The 21786-nt window shown below is 48.5% G+C and overlaps 2 protein-coding genes across 2 annotated transcripts in view; one reads left to right on the plus strand and one right to left on the minus strand.

Moving 5' to 3' along the window:
* Positions 1–4255: 4255 nt before the first annotated feature.
* On the minus strand, positions 4256–16683 carry LOC142369441 (uncharacterized). The gene is made up of 8 exons (XM_075451802.1): positions 16449–16683; positions 15685–15717; positions 15348–15602; positions 14000–14239; positions 13639–13830; positions 5575–5723; positions 5115–5187; positions 4256–4602 (listed from the first exon to the last, which is right to left on the minus strand). Exons 1-8 carry the CDS (start codon positions 16681–16683, stop codon positions 4256–4258), a joined length of 1524 nt encoding a protein of 507 aa, XP_075307917.1.
* A 4551-nt stretch (positions 16684–21234) lies between these two features.
* The window catches only part of LOC142369442 (uncharacterized), a 34109-nt gene continuing 33557 nt past the window's right edge, over positions 21235–21786 (plus strand). The window contains exon 1 of the mRNA XM_075451803.1: positions 21235–21490. Coding sequence (XP_075307918.1) covers positions 21235–21490 — 256 coding nt within the window. The remainder of the gene's footprint in view (positions 21491–21786) is intronic.

Here is a 21786-nt window from a genome sequence, read left to right on the forward strand (position 1 = left end):
CAGGGAGCCCACCGTGTGGACCGGCAGGTTGGGAGCCGATGGAGCCGGTCCACAGTGGCGAGTTCTCTACAAGCCTCCCATAAAGAAACGGACTGCCGACCTCCAGTGGAGGATTTTACATGGTGCCATCGCCTCCAATGCTTTTATCTCTGTTTTAAACCCGGCTGTGTCTAACCAGTGCCCTTTCTGTCTCCTTCGGGAGACAGTTTATCACGTTTTTAGCGAGTGTCAGAGACTCACAGTGCTCTTCACTCTTTTAACCACAGTGTTTAACCTATTTAATGAGTCTTTTAGCATCACACGTTTTATCTATGGCGCAGGATATAAAAAAACAGACAAACAGAAGTTTCAGCTTTTAAATTTTATCTTGGGTGAAGCTAAGTTGGCTATTTATGTTTCTAGAAAGAACAAAGTGACGGACAAAGCGGGTCAGGAGGCGGCCTCTGTGTGGTGCTGCAACCTCAGGTGCAGACTGAGGCTGGAGTTTTACTTTTACAAACTCACAGACGATCTCCAACATTTTAAAAGCATCTGGTGTTTTAACGATATTCTTTGTTCCATTGATGTTAATATGAACTGCAGTTTGCACCTTTTCTTGAGCACTAATTTATCCCGTTTTACAGATTGACACAGTGTGATGTAGTATGTTAAAATGTGAATAAATGTTTTTGTAAAATCAAAAATCTTCTTCTTCTTCTTCTTCTTCTTCGTGGCTGCAGAGGAAACTTCACACCATCCTGGTTACACTCAACTGTTTATATGATATATATATCTATATATATATATACTAAGAGAGAGAATAACTGTGTCCGTTGTGTTAAACCGGACCAGAACCAAAGATGGTCCAGCTGGGTTTGGATCCCTCCTGCATGGAAACTCTCAGCTGGACTCAGATGTCCTTATATTTTGTGTTCTTACTCAAACGCTCCTCAGGTCGGATGGCTCAAATGTTTTCCAGCGTTATAAACTGACGGATTAAACACAAATCCATTGGATACCACCATAGATTTGTTCATCACTTAACTCTCAATAGAATAAAAGCTGTTGGTGTGAACCTGTCTGGAATGGGTGGTGGTTGGATTCTTTGTCACCTTCATTTGAACGATAATCCTGCTTTTTCAGACGTTTATATCTGGAGTTAACAGAAACTTTCCCCAAAGTTCACAGAATTCACTGATAAATGAAGATTAACTATGATGAAATACATGAAACGCTGCTGCCCCCTGCTGGTGCCGCGCTGCACTGCATCATGGGAAACAGAACATTTGGGCCCAATCCCAATTCTATTTTCTACCCCTCGCCCCTTCAAACGTAGGGCTAGGAATGTCACCCTTTAGAATTGGGATAGCACTTCACACTCACGAACGTAATAAGTCTGCGCCGTCAGTTGTTACGTAACCAAAAGCAACAGCTTTAGAAGTAAACAAACATGCCTGCTGCAGTGGTGTTCGCGCTGTCCTGGGCTATTCGGATATTTTTAGAAATATCTGCGTCGAATCGACGGAGTGCCATCAGGCGAAGGCGTCTTCGACATCTGGGAGCATTGCTGGATCTTGTTACGGTATGTAGAATAAGAAATTAATGCAAATAACGCGTGTGACTGAGCAGCTGGTAGCTTCCAGAGCCGGCGTGTGAATATGATGTGTGTGTGTGTTTGAAAGTGCTTCTAACTGTACATTTGTGATATCGTGTAATATAGAAACAATTTGCTTGTCTCGTTGGATTTGCTGATTTATTGACTGGAGTAGTATCCTAACCTGGCTAACCTAGCTGAAAACATTAACGTTTAGCCTTTGTTACTCGCCTCGTTCCGTTTGGGATAAACATGCAGCTCATGCGTTTTTGAAGCGGTTTTCTTTGTACCAGGTTCAGATTTGATGACATAAATAAATGCACTGCATTGTGTGTGCTATCAATGTGTTGGTTTGGGAGGATGAAAGCCTGATCTTTCCATGTTTTTCTTTCCAGCAGACGGGTCGTCCTACAAATTATTGCCCATTGGACCACAACATGTACCCCAACTTTTTTGTTATCCCTTGTATAATAAATCTCTTCATACCAATATCCGTTCCAGTCGTTCATATGATGTTGATGTGATAATCATGCTCACAAACCTTTTGTCCTTAATATCTTTTATTAGGCTCACATTACAGACTGGTAAAGCAGCTTATTTTCAGAAATAACAGCTTAAAGTGTCTGCTGTAAAGTGTGTGGTGCAAATATGGACAATAAACAGTATGAATATAAACAGTATGAATATAAACAATATGAATATAAACAGTATGAATATAAACGGGCAACAGTGCAATCATCAAGAACGAGATGACCGGAGCAGGAACAGCGCATGGCACATCGGAGGTGCTGCATGGGCTCAGTGATGTCCTGGGGGAACAAGACACGACATGACATTATAGCATGCACTTTCATCCATTGTAAAAAATTAAAAAAGGTGTTTCAGAATGCGGTAGTGGTGGCTGTGTGTACAATGGGTGCATGGCGCATCAACTCACCGTAAAGTTTGTCTATCATGCGCTCAAACCGAGCTAAAAAGCGCTCCGTTTTCTGCTCGTGGTGCTTCTGCTCCTTCAGGCTCTCCTGTATCAGGTAATCCATTATGGGATTGGACTTCCTACTTCTTTTTGGGGATGGGGATGACTTTAGAAACAGATCTTCGTTTGGGGCGCTAAACCTGATCAGGCTCTTTGTTTGTGCTTGAGTCCCTGTGAATCAGTCACATATATGAATACTTGTGATAATAGGTAGTGAAATGACGCTCATGTCACTCAAAGGGAACTTCTCTATGGTTAACCAACTACATTGCTTGTAAACACTCGAGTTACAATTTCAAAAACGTTGTTTTACGACTTTCGCAGCACCTTCACATGCATTGATTGATTACTCCATGGAAATAGCGACTTTTCCCATGTGCGTTTATAGCAGAAAATAACTACACATTGCCACCATGTTAAACTCACACAATACACCAGTTATCACAACCTAAAACGGTTAAAACAGTTCAATTATGGCAAAAAAAATACAAGAACTTACATTTGTGTGGTGCTCATGCTTCCGCCATTTTTAAAAAGACTCGCGATCTCCCGGTAGTCGCGTTGTACTCTGGGAAATATATCATACCCCTTCAAACGGAGTCTGCCTGGCCGAACCCCTCCGTTTCAAGGGCTACAACGGAGGGGAAGGGCTGAGGGGAAGGGCTTTGGAAGAGTACTGGGACAACACTACCTCTACACGTGAACGCGCAAAACGGAGGGGAAGGGGTAAGGGGAAGGGCTTTGGAAGAGCATTGGGACAACACTACCTCTACACGTGAACGCGCAAAACGGAGGGGAAGGGGTAAGGGGAAGGGCTTTGGAAGAGCATTGGGACAACACTACCTCTACACGTGAACGAGCAAAACGGAGGGGAAGGGGTAAGGGGAAGGGCTTTGGAAGAGCATTGGGACAACACTACCTCTACACGTGAACGAGCAAAACGGAGGGGAAGGGGTAAGGGGTGAATTGGGATTGGGCCTAAGTGTGTTAATGATCAGTGAAAGAAAACTTCACATTTTAACATCCAGGTTTCAACAGGCTGCAAATGAAAAACAATAAGAGATAAAAAAAAAAGATGCTCTAAACGTTAAAATACTGAGTCTGACCCAAAGTTTATGAAGGGAGTCCATTTAATCACCTGATTTACATGTGATGACATCACTGATGACATCACAGATGATATCACGTTGGATTCTGAACACATTTCCATGTGTTTTTCTTTTCTTTTTCGCGTTCAAGCGTTCGAGCTTCAAAGTAAGATGAGGGTTGATCTACTACTGTAGACAACAAAGCAAGGCTGCTCAATTTCTCCATTGATAAAATAAATTCACAACTCTACAACATAAAAATTCATGTAGAATATAGCATATACTTTGTTGTCTACAGTAGTAGATCAACCCTCATCTTACTTTGAAGCTCCCAGATCAAGGAAGTGACGTCGACGCAGCTTTAGCTGCCAAATATTTCGAATAATATAAACAATTTGATTTTCAAACTTTCGACTGATTTCTTTAATAACTACATTACACAATACTTTTACTTTTACTTTCAGTACTTGAGTAGTAATTTAACAAATAAACTACCTTCAATACTTAAGTACAAAACATGTTTAATGCTTTAGTACTTCCACTTAAGTACGGTGCTTAAAGAGCACTTCTACTCAAGTCACTTTTTTGATGGAGTACTTGTACTTCAAGTCTGAATCACTAGTACTTTATACATGTATGGTCGCTGGACACTGTGGCTGGGTCCAGCTCAGGCTGGGGGTCCTGGGATGCTGAAGATGAGGTGGCCGGGGAGACGAGGGAGGAGGTGTACAGTGCTGCCACCTTTTCTGGTTCCATGCCAAAAAGGGCCATCATGGCAGCATGCTGTACACCCCGTGCCTCCTCCCTGATGTTGGACACATCCAGCGCCCACGTTTGGAGTGACTTCTGTGATAGACAGTCCAATACTTTATTTGCCACCTTCAACTTCCTCCAGCCCCAGGGAGAAGAGGGCACCGACCAGCTCCCAAAAGGAGTCTGCCGCATCCATTTGTGGTCAGATCCTTCTGTCAATAAGGGTTAGGGTGTGGGGAGAAAGGATGCGGATGCAGATCCTTGGAAATCAAAACTTAATTTATTTTCACAAAAGGTTTTAACAGAAAGCGCGGCTGAGCCAAATATATAAAAAAATCTAAACGAGACTGTGAAAACAAAACAAAGGACTTGACTTGGCATGAAAATACTTAGCTGGCTGTAACATGGACCATAGATGACGGAGAAGGATCTGGCAATGAACATGGAAAAACCTGGGGACTAAATACTGTGGAGGGTGAATAATGATAGAGTGCAGCTGATGGGGAAAACACAGGTGAGGGACGTGAGGCTGATGGCAGGGCAGGAGAGGGTGGCAGGACATGGAAAAAACTAAACACAAGACCTGAACCTAAACACGAGAAAACTAAGAACTTAAGCAGAAACTAAAAACATGGCAAAAACCCACAGACATGACAAGAATGAAGCAACACAAACAGAACTTTAGTTTCTGGGTTTCATCGTGTCATCGAAGGAGGTAAAGCACCACCGGCCACACTCTGCTCCTTCAGTTTGGGGCCGACGGTCGGGCCGAGTTCTGCGGGTCGGTCCTCAGTTTGCTGTTCGGACACAAAAACAGACATCGGTTCTCAGCACAGTGATTCAGTTTGATCAGAACATCTTCCGGTTCACTGACTCTGTTGGTGTGGATCAGAACCCCTGAAGAGACGAGACGAGATGAGACGGGTTCAACTGAAATATGAACGCAAGCCGGACCCAATACAAGAGTTCCAAACGTTCCAAACAGATTCTTTGATTTCGAGCTGTTCAGACATAAGAGCTCAGAACCAGAACCGAACTCTGGGGTAGGAGCAGCAGGATAACGGGGTAGGACTCGCCTCCTGGTTTCCTCAGATGAAAACTTCTCCAGCTTTAACTTCAGTGTGAACAAACACAGACTTCAGTATGATCGATCTAACTTATCAGATGTGATCGAAGAGCATCACCTGTTGCATCACAGCGTGGGTGCAGTTTGTGTTGTGCACAGACTGGAGGGGTCGGACATCCGATTGGCTGGCTGGGATGGGACCGGCCGTGTGTCTGAAGGTGACATCAGCGTAGGTGCAGTCAGCTGGAGGTGAGGAAAGGTTTGTTCCTGCAGAGACGGGACGAGCATCAGAGCATCGTGGGGCCATTTTACTCACACATTTAACATACTGCAGTTATATGAAGAAGCTGCGTGGTCTTTTTCATGTTTTCTGTCATTTTATCCGCGTAAAAACAACAGAAAATCAGGAAAAAGAACCTCAGTAAGAATCAGTGAAACGTCTTCAATCAGATTCTGATTCTTCAGTGTTTGAGTGGCCAAGAACTGGTGTTCATCTCTGTTAGGTGTGGAGACGCCTCAGTCTGAGTTCAGGACTCGGTGTGGAGACGCCTCAGTCTGAGTTCAGGACTCGACTCGGTGTGGAGACGCCTCAGTCTGAGTTCTGGACTCGACTCAGTGTGGAGACGCCTCAGTCTGAGTTCTGGACTCGACTCGGTGAGGAGACGCCTCAGTCTGAGTTCAGGACTCGGTGTGGAGACGCCTCAGTCTGAGTTCAGGACTCGGTGTGGAGACGCCTCAGTCTGAGTTCTGGACTCGGTGTGGAGACGCCTCAGTCTGAGTTCAGGACTCGACTCAGTGTGGAGACGCCTCAGTCTGAGTTCTGGACTCGACTCGGTGAGGAGACGCCTCAGTCTGAGTTCTGGACTCGGTGTGGAGACGCCTCAGTCTGAGTTCTGGACTCGGTGTGGAGACGCCTCAGTCTGAGTTCTGGACTCGGTGTGAGGATGTCTCAGTCTGAGTTCTGGACTCGGTGTGGAGACGCCTCAGTCTGAGTTCTGGACTCGGTGAGGAGACGCCTCAGTCTGAGTTCTGGACTCGACTCGGTGTGGAGACGCCTCAGTCTGAGTTCAGGTCTCGGTGTAGAGACGCCTCAGTCTGAGTTCTGGACTCGGTGTAGAGACGCCTCAGTCTGAGTTCAGGACTCGGTGTGGAGACGCCTCAGTCTGAGTTCAGGACTCGGTGTGGAGACGCCTCAGTTTGAGTTCTGGACTCTGTGTGGAGACGCCTCAGTCTGAGTTCAGGACTCGGTGAGGAGACGCCTCAGTCTGAGTTCAGGACTCGACTCAGTGTGGAGACGCCTCAGTCTGAGTTCAGGACTCGACTCAGTGTGGAGACGCCTCAGTCTGAGTTCTGGACTCGACTCAGTGTGGAGACGCCTCAGTCTGAGTTCTGGACTCGACTCGGTGAGGAGACGCCTCAGTCTGAGTTCTGGACTCGACTCGGTGAGGAGACGCCTCAGTCTGAGTTCAGGACTCGATGAGGAGACGCCTCAGTCTGAGTTCAGGACTCGATGAGGAGACGCCTCAGTCTGAGTTCTGGACTCGATGAGGAGACGCCTCAGTCTGAGTTCTGGACTCGGTAAGAAGACGCCTCAGTCTGAGTTCAGGACTCGGTGTGGAGACGCCTCAGTCTGAGTTCAGGACTCGGTAAGGAGACGCCTCAGTCTGAGTTCAGGACTCGACTCAGTGTGGAGACGCCTCAGTCTGAGTTCAGGACTCGACTCAGTGTGGAGACGCCTCAGTCTGAGTTCAGGACTCGACTCGGTGAGGAGACGCCTCAGTCTGAGTTCTGGACTCGGTGTGGAGACGCCTCAGTCTGAGTTCAGGACTCGACTCGGTGAGGAGACGCCTCAGTCTGAGTTCAGGACTCGACTCGGTGAGGAGACGCCTCAGTCTGAGTTCAGGACTCGATGAGGAGACGCCTCAGTCTGAGTTCTGGACTCGATGAGGAGACGCCTCAGTCTGAGTTCTGGACTCGGTAAGGAGACGCCTCAGTCTGAGTTCAGGACTCGGTGTGGAGACGCCTCAGTCTGAGTTCAGGACTCGGTAAGGAGACGCCTCAGTCTGAGTTCAGGACTCGGTGAGGAGACGCCTCAGTCTGAGTTCAGGACTCGGTGAGGAGACACCTCAGTCTGAGTTCAGGACTCGACTCGGTGAGGAGACGCCTCAGTCTGAGTTCAGGACTCGGTGAGGTGACGCCTCAGTCTGAGTTCAGGACTCGGTGTGGAGACGCCTCAGTCTGAGTTCAGGACTCGATGAGGAGACGCCTCAGTCTGAGTTCAGGACTCGGTGAGGAGACACCTCAGTCTGAGTTCAGGACTCGACTCGGTGAGGAGACGCCTCAGTCTGAGTTCTGGACTCGACTCGGTGAGGAGACGCCTCAGTCTGAGTTCTGGACTCGACTCGGTGTGGAGACGCCTCAGTCTGAGTTCAGGACTCGGTGAGGAGACGCCTCAGTCTGAGTTCTGGACTCGGTGTGAGGATGTCTCAGTCTGAGTTCTGGACTCGGTGAGGAGACGCCTCAGTCTGAGTTCTGGACTCGGTGAGGAGACGCCTCAGTCTGAGTTCTGGACTCGACTCGGTGAGGAGACGCCTCAGTCTGAGTTCTGGACTCGGTGTAGAGACGCCTCAGTCTGAGTTCTGGACTCGGTGAGGAGACGCCTCAGTCTGAGTTCAGGACTCGGTAAGGAGACGCCTCAGTCTGAGTTCTGGACTCGGTGAGGAGACGCCTCAGTCTGAGTTCAGGACTCGGTAAGGAGACGCCTCAGTCTGAGTTCTGGACTCGGTGAGGAGACGCCTCAGTCTGAGTTCAGGACTCGGTAAGGAGACGTCTCAGTCTGAGTTCTGGACTCGGTGAGGAGACGCCTCAGTCTGAGTTCTGGACTCGGTGAGGAGACGCCTCAGTCTGAGTTCTGGACTCGACTCGGTGAGGAGACGCCTCAGTCTGAGTTCAGGACTCGACTCGGTGAGGAGACGCCTCAGTCTGAGTTCTGGACTCGGTGAGGAGACGCCTCAGTCTGAGTTCAGGACTCGACTCGGTGAGGAGACGCCTCAGTCTGAGTTCTGGACTCGGTGAGGAGACGCCTCAGTCTGAGTTCTGGACTCGGTGTGGAGACGCCTCAGTCTGAGTTCTGGACTCGGTGAGGAGACGCCTCAGTCTGAGTTCAGGACTCGGTGTGGAGACGCCTCAGTCTGAGTTCTGGACTCGACTCGGTGTGGAGACGCCTCAGTCTGAGTTCAGGACTCGGTAAGGAGACGCCTCAGTCTGAGTTCAGGACTCGGTGAGGAGACGCCTCAGTCTGAGTTCAGGACTCGGTGAGGAGACGCCTCAGTCTGAGTTCAGGACTCGACTCGGTGAGGAGACGCCTCAGTCTGAGTTCAGGACTCGGTGAGGTGACGCCTCAGTCTGAGTTCAGGACTCGGTGTGGAGACGCCTCAGTCTGAGTTCAGGACTCGATGAGGAGACGCCTCAGTCTGAGTTCAGGACTCGGTGAGGAGACACCTCAGTCTGAGTTCAGGACTCGACTCGGTGAGGAGACGCCTCAGTCTGAGTTCTGGACTCGACTCGGTGAGGAGACGCCTCAGTCTGAGTTCTGGACTCGACTCGGTGTGGAGACGCCTCAGTCTGAGTTCTGGACTCGACTCGGTGAGGAGACGCCTCAGTCTGAGTTCAGGACTCGACTCGGTGTGGAGACGCCTCAGTCTGAGTTCAGGACTCGGTGAGGAGACGCCTCAGTCTGAGTTCTGGACTCGGTGTGAGGATGTCTCAGTCTGAGTTCTGGACTCGGTGAGGAGACGCCTCAGTCTGAGTTCTGGACTCGGTGAGGAGACGCCTCAGTCTGAGTTCTGAACTCGACTCGGTGAGGAGACGCCTCAGTCTGAGTTCTGGACTCGGTGTAGAGACGCCTCAGTCTGAGTTCTGGACTCGGTGAGGAGACGCCTCAGTCTGAGTTCAGGACTCGGTAAGGAGACGCCTCAGTCTGAGTTCTGGACTCGGTGAGGAGACGCCTCAGTCTGAGTTCAGGACTCGGTAAGGAGACGTCTCAGTCTGAGTTCTGGACTCGGTGAGGAGACGCCTCAGTCTGAGTTCTGGACTCGGTGAGGAGACGCCTCAGTCTGAGTTCTGGACTCGACTCGGTGAGGAGACGCCTCAGTCTGAGTTCAGGACTCGACTCGGTGAGGAGACGCCTCAGTCTGAGTTCTGGACTCGGTGAGGAGACGCCTCAGTCTGAGTTCAGGACTCGACTCGGTGAGGAGACGCCTCAGTCTGAGTTCTGGACTCGGTGAGGAGACGCCTCAGTCTGAGTTCTGGACTCGGTGTGGAGACGCCTCAGTCTGAGTTCTGGACTCGGTGAGGAGACGCCTCAGTCTGAGTTCAGGACTCGGTGTGGAGACGCCTCAGTCTGAGTTCTGGACTCGACTCGGTGTGGAGACGCCTCAGTCTGAGTTCTGGACTCGGTGTGGAGACGCCTCAGTCTGAGTTCAGGACTCGGTGTGGAGACGCCTCAGTCTGAGGTCTGGACTCGGTGTGGAGACGCCTCAGTCTGAGTTCTGGACTCGACTCGATGAGGAGACGCCTCAGTCTGAGTTCAGGACTCGACTCAGTGTGGAGACGCCTCAGTCTGAGTTCTGGACTCGACTCAGTGTGGAGACGCCTCAGTCTGAGTTCTGGACTCGACTCAGTGTGGAGACGCCTCAGTCTGAGTTCAGGACTCGGTAAGGAGACGCCTCAGTCTGAGTTCAGGACTCGACTCAGTGTGGAGACGCCTCAGTCTGAGTTCAGGACTCGACTCGGTGAGGAGACGCCTCAGTCTGAGTTCTGGACTCGATGAGGAGACGCCTCAGTCTGAGTTCAGGACTCGATGAGGAGACGCCTCAGTCTGAGTTCTGGACTCGGTAAGGAGACGCCTCAGTCTGAGTTCAGGACTCGGTGTGGAGACGCCTCAGTCTGAGTTCAGGACTCGGTAAGGAGACGCCTCAGTCTGAGTTCAGGACTCGGTGAGGAGACGCCTCAGTCTGAGTTCAGGACTCGACTCGGTGTGGAGACGCCTCAGTCTGAGTTCAGGACTCGATGAGGAGACGCCTCAGTCTGAGTTCAGGACTCGGTGAGGAGACACCTCAGTCTGAGTTCAGGACTCGACTCGGTGAGGAGACGCCTCAGTCTGAGTTCTGGACTCGACTCGGTGAGGAGACGCCTCAGTCTGAGTTCAGGACTCGACTCGGTGAGGAGACGCCTCAGTCTGAGTTCTGGACTCGACTCGATGAGGAGACGCCTCAGTCTGAGTTCAGGACTCGACTCGGTGAGGAGACGCCTCAGTCTGAGTTCTGGACTCGACTCGGTGTGGAGACGCCTCAGTCTGAGTTCAGGACTCGACTCGGTGAGGAGACGCCTCAGTCTGAGTTCTGGACTCGGTGTGAGGATGTCTCAGTCTGAGTTCTGGACTCGGTGAGGAGACGCCTCAGTCTGAGTTCAGGACTCGACTCGGTGAGGAGACGCCTCAGTCTGAGTTCTGGACTCGATGAGGAGACGCCTCAGTCTGAGTTCTGGACTCGGTGAGGAGACGCCTCAGTCTGAGTTCTGGACTCGGTGAGGAGACGCCTCAGTCTGAGTTCTGGACTCGACTTGGTGAGGAGACGCCTCAGTCTGAGTTCTGGACTCGGTGTAGAGACGCCTCAGTCTGAGTTCTGGACTCGGTGAGGAGACGCCTCAGTCTGAGTTCAGGACTCGGTAAGGAGACGCCTCAGTCTGAGTTCTGGACTCGGTGAGGAGACGCCTCAGTCTGAGTTCAGGACTCGACTCGGTGAGGAGACGCCTCAGTCTGAGTTCAGGACTCGGTGTGGAGACGCCTCAGTCTGAGTTCAGGACTCGACTCGGTGAGGAGACGCCTCAGTCTGAGTTCAGGACTCGGTAAGGAGACGTCTCAGTCTGAGTTCTGGACTCGGTGAGGAGACGCCTCAGTCTGAGTTCAGGACTCGACTCGGTGAGGAGACGCCTCAGTCTGAGTTCTGGACTCGGTGAGGAGACGCCTCAGTCTGAGTTCTGGACTCGACTCGGTGAGGACACGCCTCAGTCTGAGTTCTGGACTCGGTGAGGAGACGCCTCAGTCTGAGTTCTGGACTCGACTCGATGAGGAGACGCCTCAGTCTGAGTTCTGGACTCGGTGTAGAGACGCCTCAGTCTGAGTTCTGGACTCGGTGTGGAGACGCCTCAGTCTGAGTTCTGGACTCGGTGTAGAGACGCCTCAGTCTGAGTTCTGGACTCGGTGTGGAGACGCCTCAGTCTGAGTTCAGGACTCGGTGAGGAGACGCCTTAGTCTGACTTCAGGACTCGGTGTGGAGACGCCTCAGTCTGAGTTCTGGACTCGGTGAGGAGACGCCTCAGTCTGAGTTCTGGACTCGGTGTAGAGACGCCTCAGTCTGAGTTCAGGACTCGGTGTGGAGACGCCTCAGTCTGAGTTCAGGACTCGGTGTGGAGACGCCTCAGTTTGAGTTCTGGACTCGGTGTGGAGACGCCTCAGTCTGAGTTCTGGACTCGGTGTGGAGACGCCTCAGTCTGAGTTCTGGACTCGGTGTGAGGATGTCTCAGTCTGAGTTCTGGACTCGGTGAGGAGACGCCTCAGTCTGAGTTCTGGACTCGGTGAGGAGACGCCTCAGTCTGAGTTCTGGACTCGACTCGGTGAGGAGACGCCTCAGTCTGAGTTCTGGACTCGGTGTAGAGACGCCTCAGTCTGAGTTCTGGACTCGGTGAGGAGACGCCTCAGTCTGAGTTCAGGACTCGGTAAGGAGACGCCTCAGTCTGAGTTCTGGACTCGGTGTGGAGACGCCTCAGTCTGAGTTCAGGACTCGGTGAGGAGACGCCTCAGTCTGAGTTCAGGACTCGACTCGGTGAGGAGACGCCTCAGTCTGAGTTCTGGACTCGGTGAGGAGACGCCTCAGTCTGAGTTCAGGACTCGGTGAGGAGACGCCTCAGTCTGAGTTCAGGACTCGACTCGGTGAGGAGACGCCTCAGTCTGAGTTCTGGACTCGGTGAGGAGACGCCTCAGTCTGAGTTCTGGACTCGGTAAGGAGACGCCTCAGTCTGAGTTCTGGACTCGGTGAGGAGACGCCTCAGTCTGAGTTCAGGACTCGACTCGGTGAGGAGACGCCTCAGTCTGAGTTCAGGACTCGGTAAGGAGACGTCTCAGTCTGAGTTCTGGACTCGGTGAGGAGACGCCTCAGTCTGAGTTCAGGACTCGACTCGGTGAGGAGACGCCTCAGTCTGAGTTCAGGACTCGACTCGGTGAGGAGACGCCTCAGTCTGAGTTCTGGACTCGGTGAGGAGACGCCTCAGTCTGAGTTCTGGACTCGACTCGGTGAGGAGACGCCTCAGTCTGAGTTCTGGACTCGACTCGGTGAGGAGACGCCTCAGTCTGAGTTCTGGACTCGACTCGGTGAGGAGACGCCTCAGTCTGAGTTCTGGACTCGACTCGGTGTAGAGACGCCTCAGTCTGAGTTCTGGACTCGGTGAGGAGACGCCTCAGTCTGAGTTCTGGACTCGACTCGGTGAGGAGACGCCTCAGTCTGAGTTCAGGACTCGGTGTGGAGACGCCTCAGTCTGAGTTCTGGACTCGGTGTGGAGACGCCTCAGTCTGAGTTCTGGACTCGGTGTAGAGACGCCTCAGTCTGAGTTCTGGACTCGGTGTGGAGACGCCTCAGTCTGAGTTCAGGACTCGGTGTGGAGACGCCTCAGTCTGAGTTCTGGACTCGGTGTGGAGACGCCTCAGTCTGAGTTCTGGACTCGGTGTGGAGACGCCTCAGTCTGAGTTCAGGACTCGGTGTGGAGACGCCTCAGTCTGAGTTCTGGACTCGGTGTGGAGACGCCTCAGTCTGAGTTCTGGACTCGACTCGGTGTGGAGACGCCTCAGTCTGAGTTCTGGACTCGGTGTGAGGATGTCTCAGTCTGAGTTCTGGACTCGGTGTGGAGACGCCTCAGTCTGAGTTCAGGACTCGATGAGGACACGCCTCAGTCTGAGTTCTGGACTCGATGAGGAGACGCCTCAGTCTGAGTTCAGGACTCGGTGGTCTGTAAGAAACTAAAACATGAAATCTGTCTTTTGATCCTGCAGACAGCAGACAGGAGGAATCACTCTGAGGTCACCTGACAGAAATCTGATGCTTCACCCGGAGGCAGAAAGACGTCCTACCTGTCCGTTTCCTCCTCAGCCACAGAGCCACAACCAGAACCAGAACCAGAACCAGAACCACCGGAAAACCAACAGCTGCCACAACAGGGACGAAGGTGGAGGAGGCCGGAGGGGAAAGAGGGGAGGTGATGGAGGCTGCAGGAGGAGGACTGGAGGTGAGAGGAGCTGGAGGACAGGTTGTTGGAGGAGGACCTGCAGGAGAGACACCCAATCCCATCAATCCTCCTACTGTGAACCCTGAGGAGAGCACTCATTCTAGCCGTACCCTCACACCGATTGTTGGGTACAGCACACAGCGGGGAACATTTGTTCCAAACGTGCGACATAGATAAAGTTGAGGAAACACTGTTAGCGTCCTGACCTCTGACCCTCAGGAGGCTCTGAGGAGACGATCCGAACTCATCTGTCGCACACATGTAGAGACCCTCATCGGACGGCTGGACCTCACGGACGAGCAGCTCTTTGGGTTCATCTTCAACGGAACGTCCATTAAAGAGGAAATAAGCTGCGACCGCGCCCCTGCTCCTCTGTCTGCAGCGCAGAGTGACCTCACTTCCTGCCCTGACAGGAAGTGCAGGGACCTCCAGGATCAGAGCACCACCTGAGCAGCAGAGACACAGCCGCTGTATTAGAAACCGCCTACTTCTCCTACTACTCCTACTAACATGAACTTTTTTTAAGTTCCTGGATGCATACTAGATTCTCCTAAATGTTGGGTATGCATCATGAGGTTACTACTCATACTCAAACTACCCAAGATGCAACGTAACGTGACGTCGCCGATCGTCATTTCCTGTCAAAACGGCAGTTTCAAGCTAGCTACAACGAGGGTAGGTTCACTTCCTGTTTTCAAAACAAAAGCACCAATTGTATCTTAATGGCTTTCCCTATGATAAAAGGCAACGGGTATTTTATTTTGTGAAAATAACAGGAAGTGCGTTAGCTCACTGCGGCTAGCTTTAGTAGCACCGAATTAGTAGGATGTATGCAGTATGTAGTATGCAGTATGTAGTATGCAGTTTGGAAGTATGTAGTATGTAGTAAGCAGTATGTAGCATGTAGCATGTAGTATGCACTATGTAGTACGTTGTATGCAGCATGCATTATGTAGTATGTTGTATGTAAGATGTGGCATGTAGTATGTAGTATGTAGTATGCAGTATTGAAGTATGCAGTATGTAGTATGTAGTATGCAGTATGCAGTATGTAGTATGGAAGTATGTAGCATGTAGCATGTAGCATGTAGTATGTAGCATGTAGTATGTAGTATGTAGTATGGAAGTATGCAGTATGGAAGTATGCAGTATGTAGCATGTAGTATGCAGTATGTAGTATGGAAGTATGCAGTATGTAGCATGTAGCATGTAGCATGTAGTATGTAGCATGTAGTATGTAGTATGTAGTATGGAAGTATGCAGTATGGAAGTATGCAGTATGTAGCATGTAGTATGCAGTATGTAGTATGGAAGTATGCAGTATGTAGTATGCAGTATGTAGTATGGAAGTATGTAGCATGTAGCATGTAGCATTTAGTATGTAGCATGTAGTATGCAGTATGTAGTGTGGAAGTATGCAGTATGTAGCATGTAGCATGTAGCAAGTAGTATGCGGTTTCGGACACAGCCAGAGTCATGTGGAAACCCGATGAGCAGGTAGAACTCTGGGGTTCCCCTCTCAGGGAGCCCAGACGGAGGCAGGTGGGTGTTTACCTGAAACCGTGACGTTGGCCCAGTCGCTCCTCTCTCCAGCTCCACCTTCACACCAGTAAACTCCAGAGTTCGGGTTGTAATTATTGAGAAAACAGGACAAACCGTTCCAAATTCCAAATCCTGCTCCGCACGACTCCACCTGGGTTCCTCGTGTCCTCACAGGCCGGCCGTCAGAGACCATGTGACCCTCGCAGCTCAGGGAGACGGGCTCACCTGGAAAGAACTGCTGGAGGTTTGGACGGACGCTCAGACCGTCTGTGGGACAGACAGACACGGGACAGGGGGCTTTATGGTCATCTGAGAGGCATTTACTGACGTTTCTCCTGCGTAAACTCACCTGTGGGTGCAGACAGCAGCAGTACGCACACACCTGCAGCGGGAGGGCAGAGAGATGGTTAGTGCACATCCCTCATCTGTTTGCTGCCCAATTTAAATCACATCGTTTCGTTCTAATCAGCCACGATAGGCTTTCATCATGTTTGGTTGTTGCTGCTCTGTTACAGCAGAGCTGAAGAAGCCTCTGGCTGAACACACTCCATTGTTTTCCACTGGACTTCAAGAGATTATAAACGATCCGTAACAGATCTGTAACAGATCCATAACAGATCCGTAAACGATCTATAACAGATCAATAACAGATCAATAACAGATCAATAACAGATCAATAACAGATCTAAAACAGATCCATAATAGATCTAACAGATCCATAACAGATCCATAACAGATCCATAACAGATCTGTAACAGATCCACAACAGATCTATATCATTGAAAAGCTGAGATTCCAGGCTTCCAGAAAAGGTATGGTAGCCTTTGCAACTTTTTCGGTGACGACCAACCGCTCTGGCTCACGGACTAAGAAGCTCATTAGACTCAGACCACGCGATGGAAACTTTGCACCCAACAGAGTAAGCCAGAAACGGAGCGTAATGAGAGCACCCTGAGGTTTCTGCGCTCTGCTGCGGCTTCCTTTGTAAGAACATGTGGTGATGAAAGCAGGTCAGATCACCCGTTTCAACATGTTTCCATCTGACTTCACTGCCAACAGTCTGCTGAAAGCAGCTTTCAGAGGACCGAACGCGGGCTCATCCTCTCAGCTGACCGACACATGAAGCTCTCATGATGCCATTTACCGTCTCTGCTCCGTAGTAATCGTGAGAGTGTGGAAATGATGGGTGGATGATGGGTGGATGATGGGTGGATGATGGGTGGATGATGGGTGGATGATGGGTGGATGATGGGTGGATGATGGGTGGATGATGGATGAGTGCTGTGTTTGACTCACCGAGCACCAGCTTCTTCATGTCGTCTGAACGTCTGTCTGCTTGCAGCTCCATCACTTCCTGTGAACTTCAGCTGAACAAAATACGTCACGCCCCGCCTCCGCCTTTCAAACCACGGAACCCGCGATCCAAAATCAGAGTTTTTGAGTTTCCAGTTCCAGTTCCAGTTCAGTTCAGTTCAGTTCAGTTCAGTCTGAGTCCAGTTCAGTTCAGTTCAGTCTGAGTCCAGTTCTTGTCTTATCTGACGGGATTCTCCCCTTTGAAACAGGGAGAGAGCAGAAAGACCAATGAATGATGCGGAGAGGATGAGCGATGCAGAAGAAGACAGCATGGAGGAAGAAGAAGAAAACTCAGATAAAGTTTTGAATAAAGATACACGCTTTCTGTGTTTTGTTCGTCCATCATCATCCATGTTCTTTTTATATCTCACGTTTTAAACCTCCGCTGCTGCACGTCATCACACAGTTTTCCTACTAAGACAGCCAGCACCAAGCGACTTTATCTTAAAGGCACACTGTGTAATTTCTTCCCCTGATCTAGTGGTGCAATTTTATTTTGCAAACTCGAGTGAATTTGCTCTCTCGCGTTTTCAAATGTGCGTTGCAACTTGTTGAACTACGGCAGGCGGTATGTGTCAAGATTGTCTTTTTGGCTTTTTTGGCGATGATGATCCCTTCTCCTGTGGCGTGGCATGTCTATGGTCTTCCATTGCCAACAAAAGTGCAGGCCGTTCAGGCTGGTTTATACCAGAGAGAGGCTGTGTTCGAAACCGCCTACTTCTCCTACTACTCCTACTACTCCTACTACTCATACTAACTTTAACTTTTTTTAAGTTAAAGTTAGTATGTTAAAGTTAGCATACTAGATTCTCCTAAATGTTGGGTATGCATCATGAGGTTACTACTCATACTCAAACTACCCAAGATGCAACATAACGTGACGTCGCCGATCGTCATTTCCTGTCAAAACGGCAGTTTCAAGCTAGCTACAACGAGGGTAGGTTCACTTCCTGTTTTCAAAACAAAAGCACCGATTGTATGGTAATGGCTTTCCCTATGATAAAAGGCAACGGGTATTGGTAACACATGGGAACTTGAGCAGTTGCTTGTGAGGATTTGCAAGTCCTCCTCACATTGCCTTACTGCTGAGTACAAAAGCACTTACCTGTGTATATCGAAAAGCTCCCTGGGACTCCAACAAAGTGACTGTTCTCACTAGGACTTTGGACAAAGCAGAATTGCCAAAGATGACGAACACATTACAAGCACTGTGGATCTGTTGGATTCTAGTTGGATAAATCCATTTGCGGGTGGTGAGTCCCTTGTTTCTCTGTCTACTGGAAGTACAGCACCTGCAGATGTTGCTGAGGACCTTCTGAATGCACACACCATTTGGTGAGAATGCCTACAGAACCTTCTCTGCCGAGCGTGTTGAGAGTAATCCTCCTGCAAAGCAGTTCCATGCACCACTCTCCAAGATGAAACTGAAAACGTTCTCCTAAATGCCACAAAAGGCAAAGACGTGCAAAACTGGGAATAAAGAAGTTATCCTCAAAGCTGATGATCGAATATTTGCCCAGATGGTACTGATTGCACAGAGTAGACGGCTCAACCTGAAGGAGGCGTTCTCTCATCCCCTTGGACCACTTCCGTGGGCTCTTGCTTCATCAGACGGCAATGTGAGGAAGACTTGCAAATCCTCACTTGCCAAGCAACTGCTCAAGTTCCTATTTGTTGCTGAATCATTGCCATTAAATTCTACCTGCGTAATAGATGGCACTTGTTCAGAAGCGTAACGGTGAAGGCATTTGCTGATATTGCAGACTATGCCTTGTGCACTGTGCTAGCTGAAGCAAGCCGCAGCACTCGTGTTGACATTGTTTCTGATGTATATGATGAGGCTTCTATCAAACACATGGAGAGAGTGGCCAGAGGTGCAGACTCAGGCACAGAGGTCAAACAGATCACTGCAGGGCACACAGTTCAGCAATGGAAGAAATTCCTACAAAGCAACAAGAACAAAACAAATCTTGTTACCTTCTTGCTCAAAGAGTGGGGCAAAGAACAGTCTAGAACAAGACTGTGAAAAGGTTCTGTACACTACAGCCAAAGATCAGTGTTACAAGCTGACCCAACAGGGAGTGCACAAGGTAGCAGACCTGTCGTCCACTCAGGAAGAGGCTGACACCCGTATGCTACTCCAAATTTTTTTTTTAAATTCTTAATTGTTTTTATTTTATTATTATTATTATTATTATTATTATTATTATTATTATTATTATTATTTTTTTTTTTTTTTTTTTATTATTATTATTATTTTTTTTATTCCTTTTCAATGATTTTATTGCCTTCTTGTGATTTTATGTAGCTGTGAAGGACTTTGAATCGCCCTGTGTATGAATTGTGCTCTATAAATAAAATTGCCTTGCCTTGCAAGGACTGGTCACAGATCTGTCATCCTTGTGTCTGATGACACTGTTGTCTTGGTGATAAGCCTGGCTACCAGAGACGTACTCACATGTGACCTGTTCCTGAAGACGGGGACAAAGAATCGCACCAGTTACATAAACATCTCACAACTCGCTCGTGTTCTGGGTTCACAGTTGTATCAGGCTTTGCCTGGTTTACACACATATACAGGCTGCGACACTGTAAGTGCATTTGCAGGTCGTGGTAAAGTGTCCGCCCTAAGACTTCTTCAGAAGAACGAAAACTTCTGTGAGACCTCTCAGAAGGTTTGGGGCAGACTGGACAATGACACCTGAGCTGTATGCAGCCTTACAGGAGTTCACATGTCAAATGTACAGCTCCAAGTCCAGAATCACCAACATCAATGAAATGAGGTATGCACTTTTTTTGTGCAAAGAAAGGCATAGAATCCTGGCAGTTACCTCCATGCTCAGATTCTCTCAGGAAGCACTGTCTCAGAGCTAACTATCAAGGTGCTATCTGGAGAAGATGCCTCGAGAACAACCCTGAAGTTCCTTCCCCAGTTGAGCATGGGCGGTCTGGAGTGGACCAAGATGGTGACTTGCAGCTCTCCATAGACTGGTTCAATGTCTCCATTGGTCCTCAAGCAGTACTTGAGTTTCTGTCCTGCTCATGGCAAAAGGGACTGTGTCACTCCATCATGTCAGTGTGCTGCCAACAACTTGGCCTGCACTGACCTATGCCATGCAAGGCAGTGCAAAAACCAGAAGGATGACCTTGCTGATGAGGAACAATCCTATTCCTCTGATGAGGATTCCGACGAGGAGTTTGATTAGTGTCGTGGCCTTGAATGATGCAATCTTTGCGAAAATGTCATAAAATGTCATTGACCATGCCTAAAAGTCATGACCTTGACCTCTTACAGTAATGGCAATGTCATAATTGGGTTTACCACACCTTAAAACATAGGAATCCAGGTCTCATTTGTTATTTGTGAAACTGTTTTCAGATTGTCAGCTATGTCAGTGTTCTGCTTTTTTATACGCATTATTTTCTCTGCACTCTCTGCAATTTTATCTGCACTCTTCACTTTTTAATTCATTAATGATTATTTTAATGGGTTTTTAATTTCTTTATTTTCTTTTTTTTTCTTTTTAATGATTTTATTGCCTTCTTGTGATTTTATGTAGCTGTGAAGCACTTTGAATTGCCCTGTGTATGAATTGTGCTCTATAAATAAAATTGCCTTGCCTTGCCTTAGTTTACATTATGTGTGATAACTCAAAACAGCTACTCTTGTCAGATGGCCATCATACATCATTGAAAAGTTGAGATTCCAGGCTTTCAGAAAAGGTATGGCAGCCTTTGCCACTTTTTTGGTAACAGTTTCCATATTTTTAGGCCCTGGCTCACGGTCTACATATACGGCTCTGAGTATGACACATACGTGTATGCCCCCTAGTGTTCATCTGAGGAACTGCACCCCTGACTTCAGCCATTATCAAGGATTATCAAGGATTATCAAGGATTTTACCTGAGGACCTGATAAAAAACAGGACTGCTAAATGAGTGGAGGTTGGAATAAACTTTATTTATAAAGATATTCAGCACAATTAAAAATAAAAACTCCGCAAAGTAAAGACAACAACAAAGAACAAATCTGTGAGTTCAACACAATAAAACAATCAAATCAGACTTTATGGGATGGAAATGATAACAATAAGATAATTAAAGAGGAAACAATGTAAATGTGTGCGAATGCTGAATGAATTCATTTTAATCTGCTGAAAATTGTTTAGATGAGATTTTTACCGTGAAGAACAACAAACATGGGTGGCCACACATCAAGGTTCATTCAAATGATCTTTTAATGCTCTGAAATATGATAAAATGCTTAATAATTCAAGAAATTCAGAGAATGTTTGAATGGTTTCAAGTGAAGGCTGGTGGTGATGTGCAGAGGTCAGAAATATAATATATATATGTATATATATAAGTATATATGATATATAATAAATATATATGATAAGACAGAAGCAGAAACCGCAAAGAAGCGCTCAGAGAATATATCTGCAGAGGAGATTAACTGGTCAGACACTGGAAACCATTCAGAAAAATGAACAATTCACTCATTTATTTATTCTTTTTCTGCTTTGAAAAGCCTCCAAACAGTGAAATGTTTGTTATTCTGGTTCCAACGAAGAATCTCCAACAAACTGTGACAGCGAAACTGGATTTCCTGCTTCCAGGGAAACCGGAGCAGAGGAGCGTCTCTGTGACGGCTGTTAGTGAACCAACTGGATCTGACGCTGGTGCAGTCGCTCAGTGGAGGCAGAGAAGAAGAAGAAGAAGCACAGAAGAAGCAGAAGAAGAAAAAGGAGAAGAAGCAGAGAAGAAGAAGATGTTTGTGCTGTTTGTGGTCGTCCTGCACGGTAAGAAAAGCTTCTTCGTTCTGATTATTGAAACTCATTTACTAAACAATACACACACACACACACACACACACACACACACACTCTCTCTCTCACACTCACACACACACACACACTCACACTCTTCCAGGTAAAGGTGTGACCACTGGTTGGTGTGCATTCCTCAGACAGGTGAGATGTAAACACAGCGCTGAGCTTTCACCCGTTTGAAATACAATCACACCTGTAATCACACTTGTAATCACACCTGTAATCACACAGTTTCAGGTGTTTGACGTTCTTCAGGTGCGTTTAAT

The sequence above is a fragment of the Odontesthes bonariensis genome, chromosome 19 (genome assembly GCF_027942865.1).
Source record: "Odontesthes bonariensis isolate fOdoBon6 chromosome 19, fOdoBon6.hap1, whole genome shotgun sequence".
Lineage (NCBI taxonomy): Eukaryota > Metazoa > Chordata > Actinopteri > Atheriniformes > Atherinopsidae > Odontesthes > Odontesthes bonariensis.

Coding starts and splice junctions, on each gene's coding strand:
- LOC142369441 (XM_075451802.1), bottom strand. CDS start 16,683: ATGGAGCTGCAAGCAGACAGACGTTCAGACGACATGAAGAAGCTGGTG. Junction 13,831..13,999: donor GAGCCTCCTGAGGGTCAGAG/GTCAGGACGCTA, acceptor TCTCTCCTGCAG/GTCCTCCTCCAACAACCTGT. Junction 5,188..5,574: donor CCCACGCTGTGATGCAACAG/GTGATGCTCTTC, acceptor GTGTCCGAACAG/CAAACTGAGGACCGACCCGC.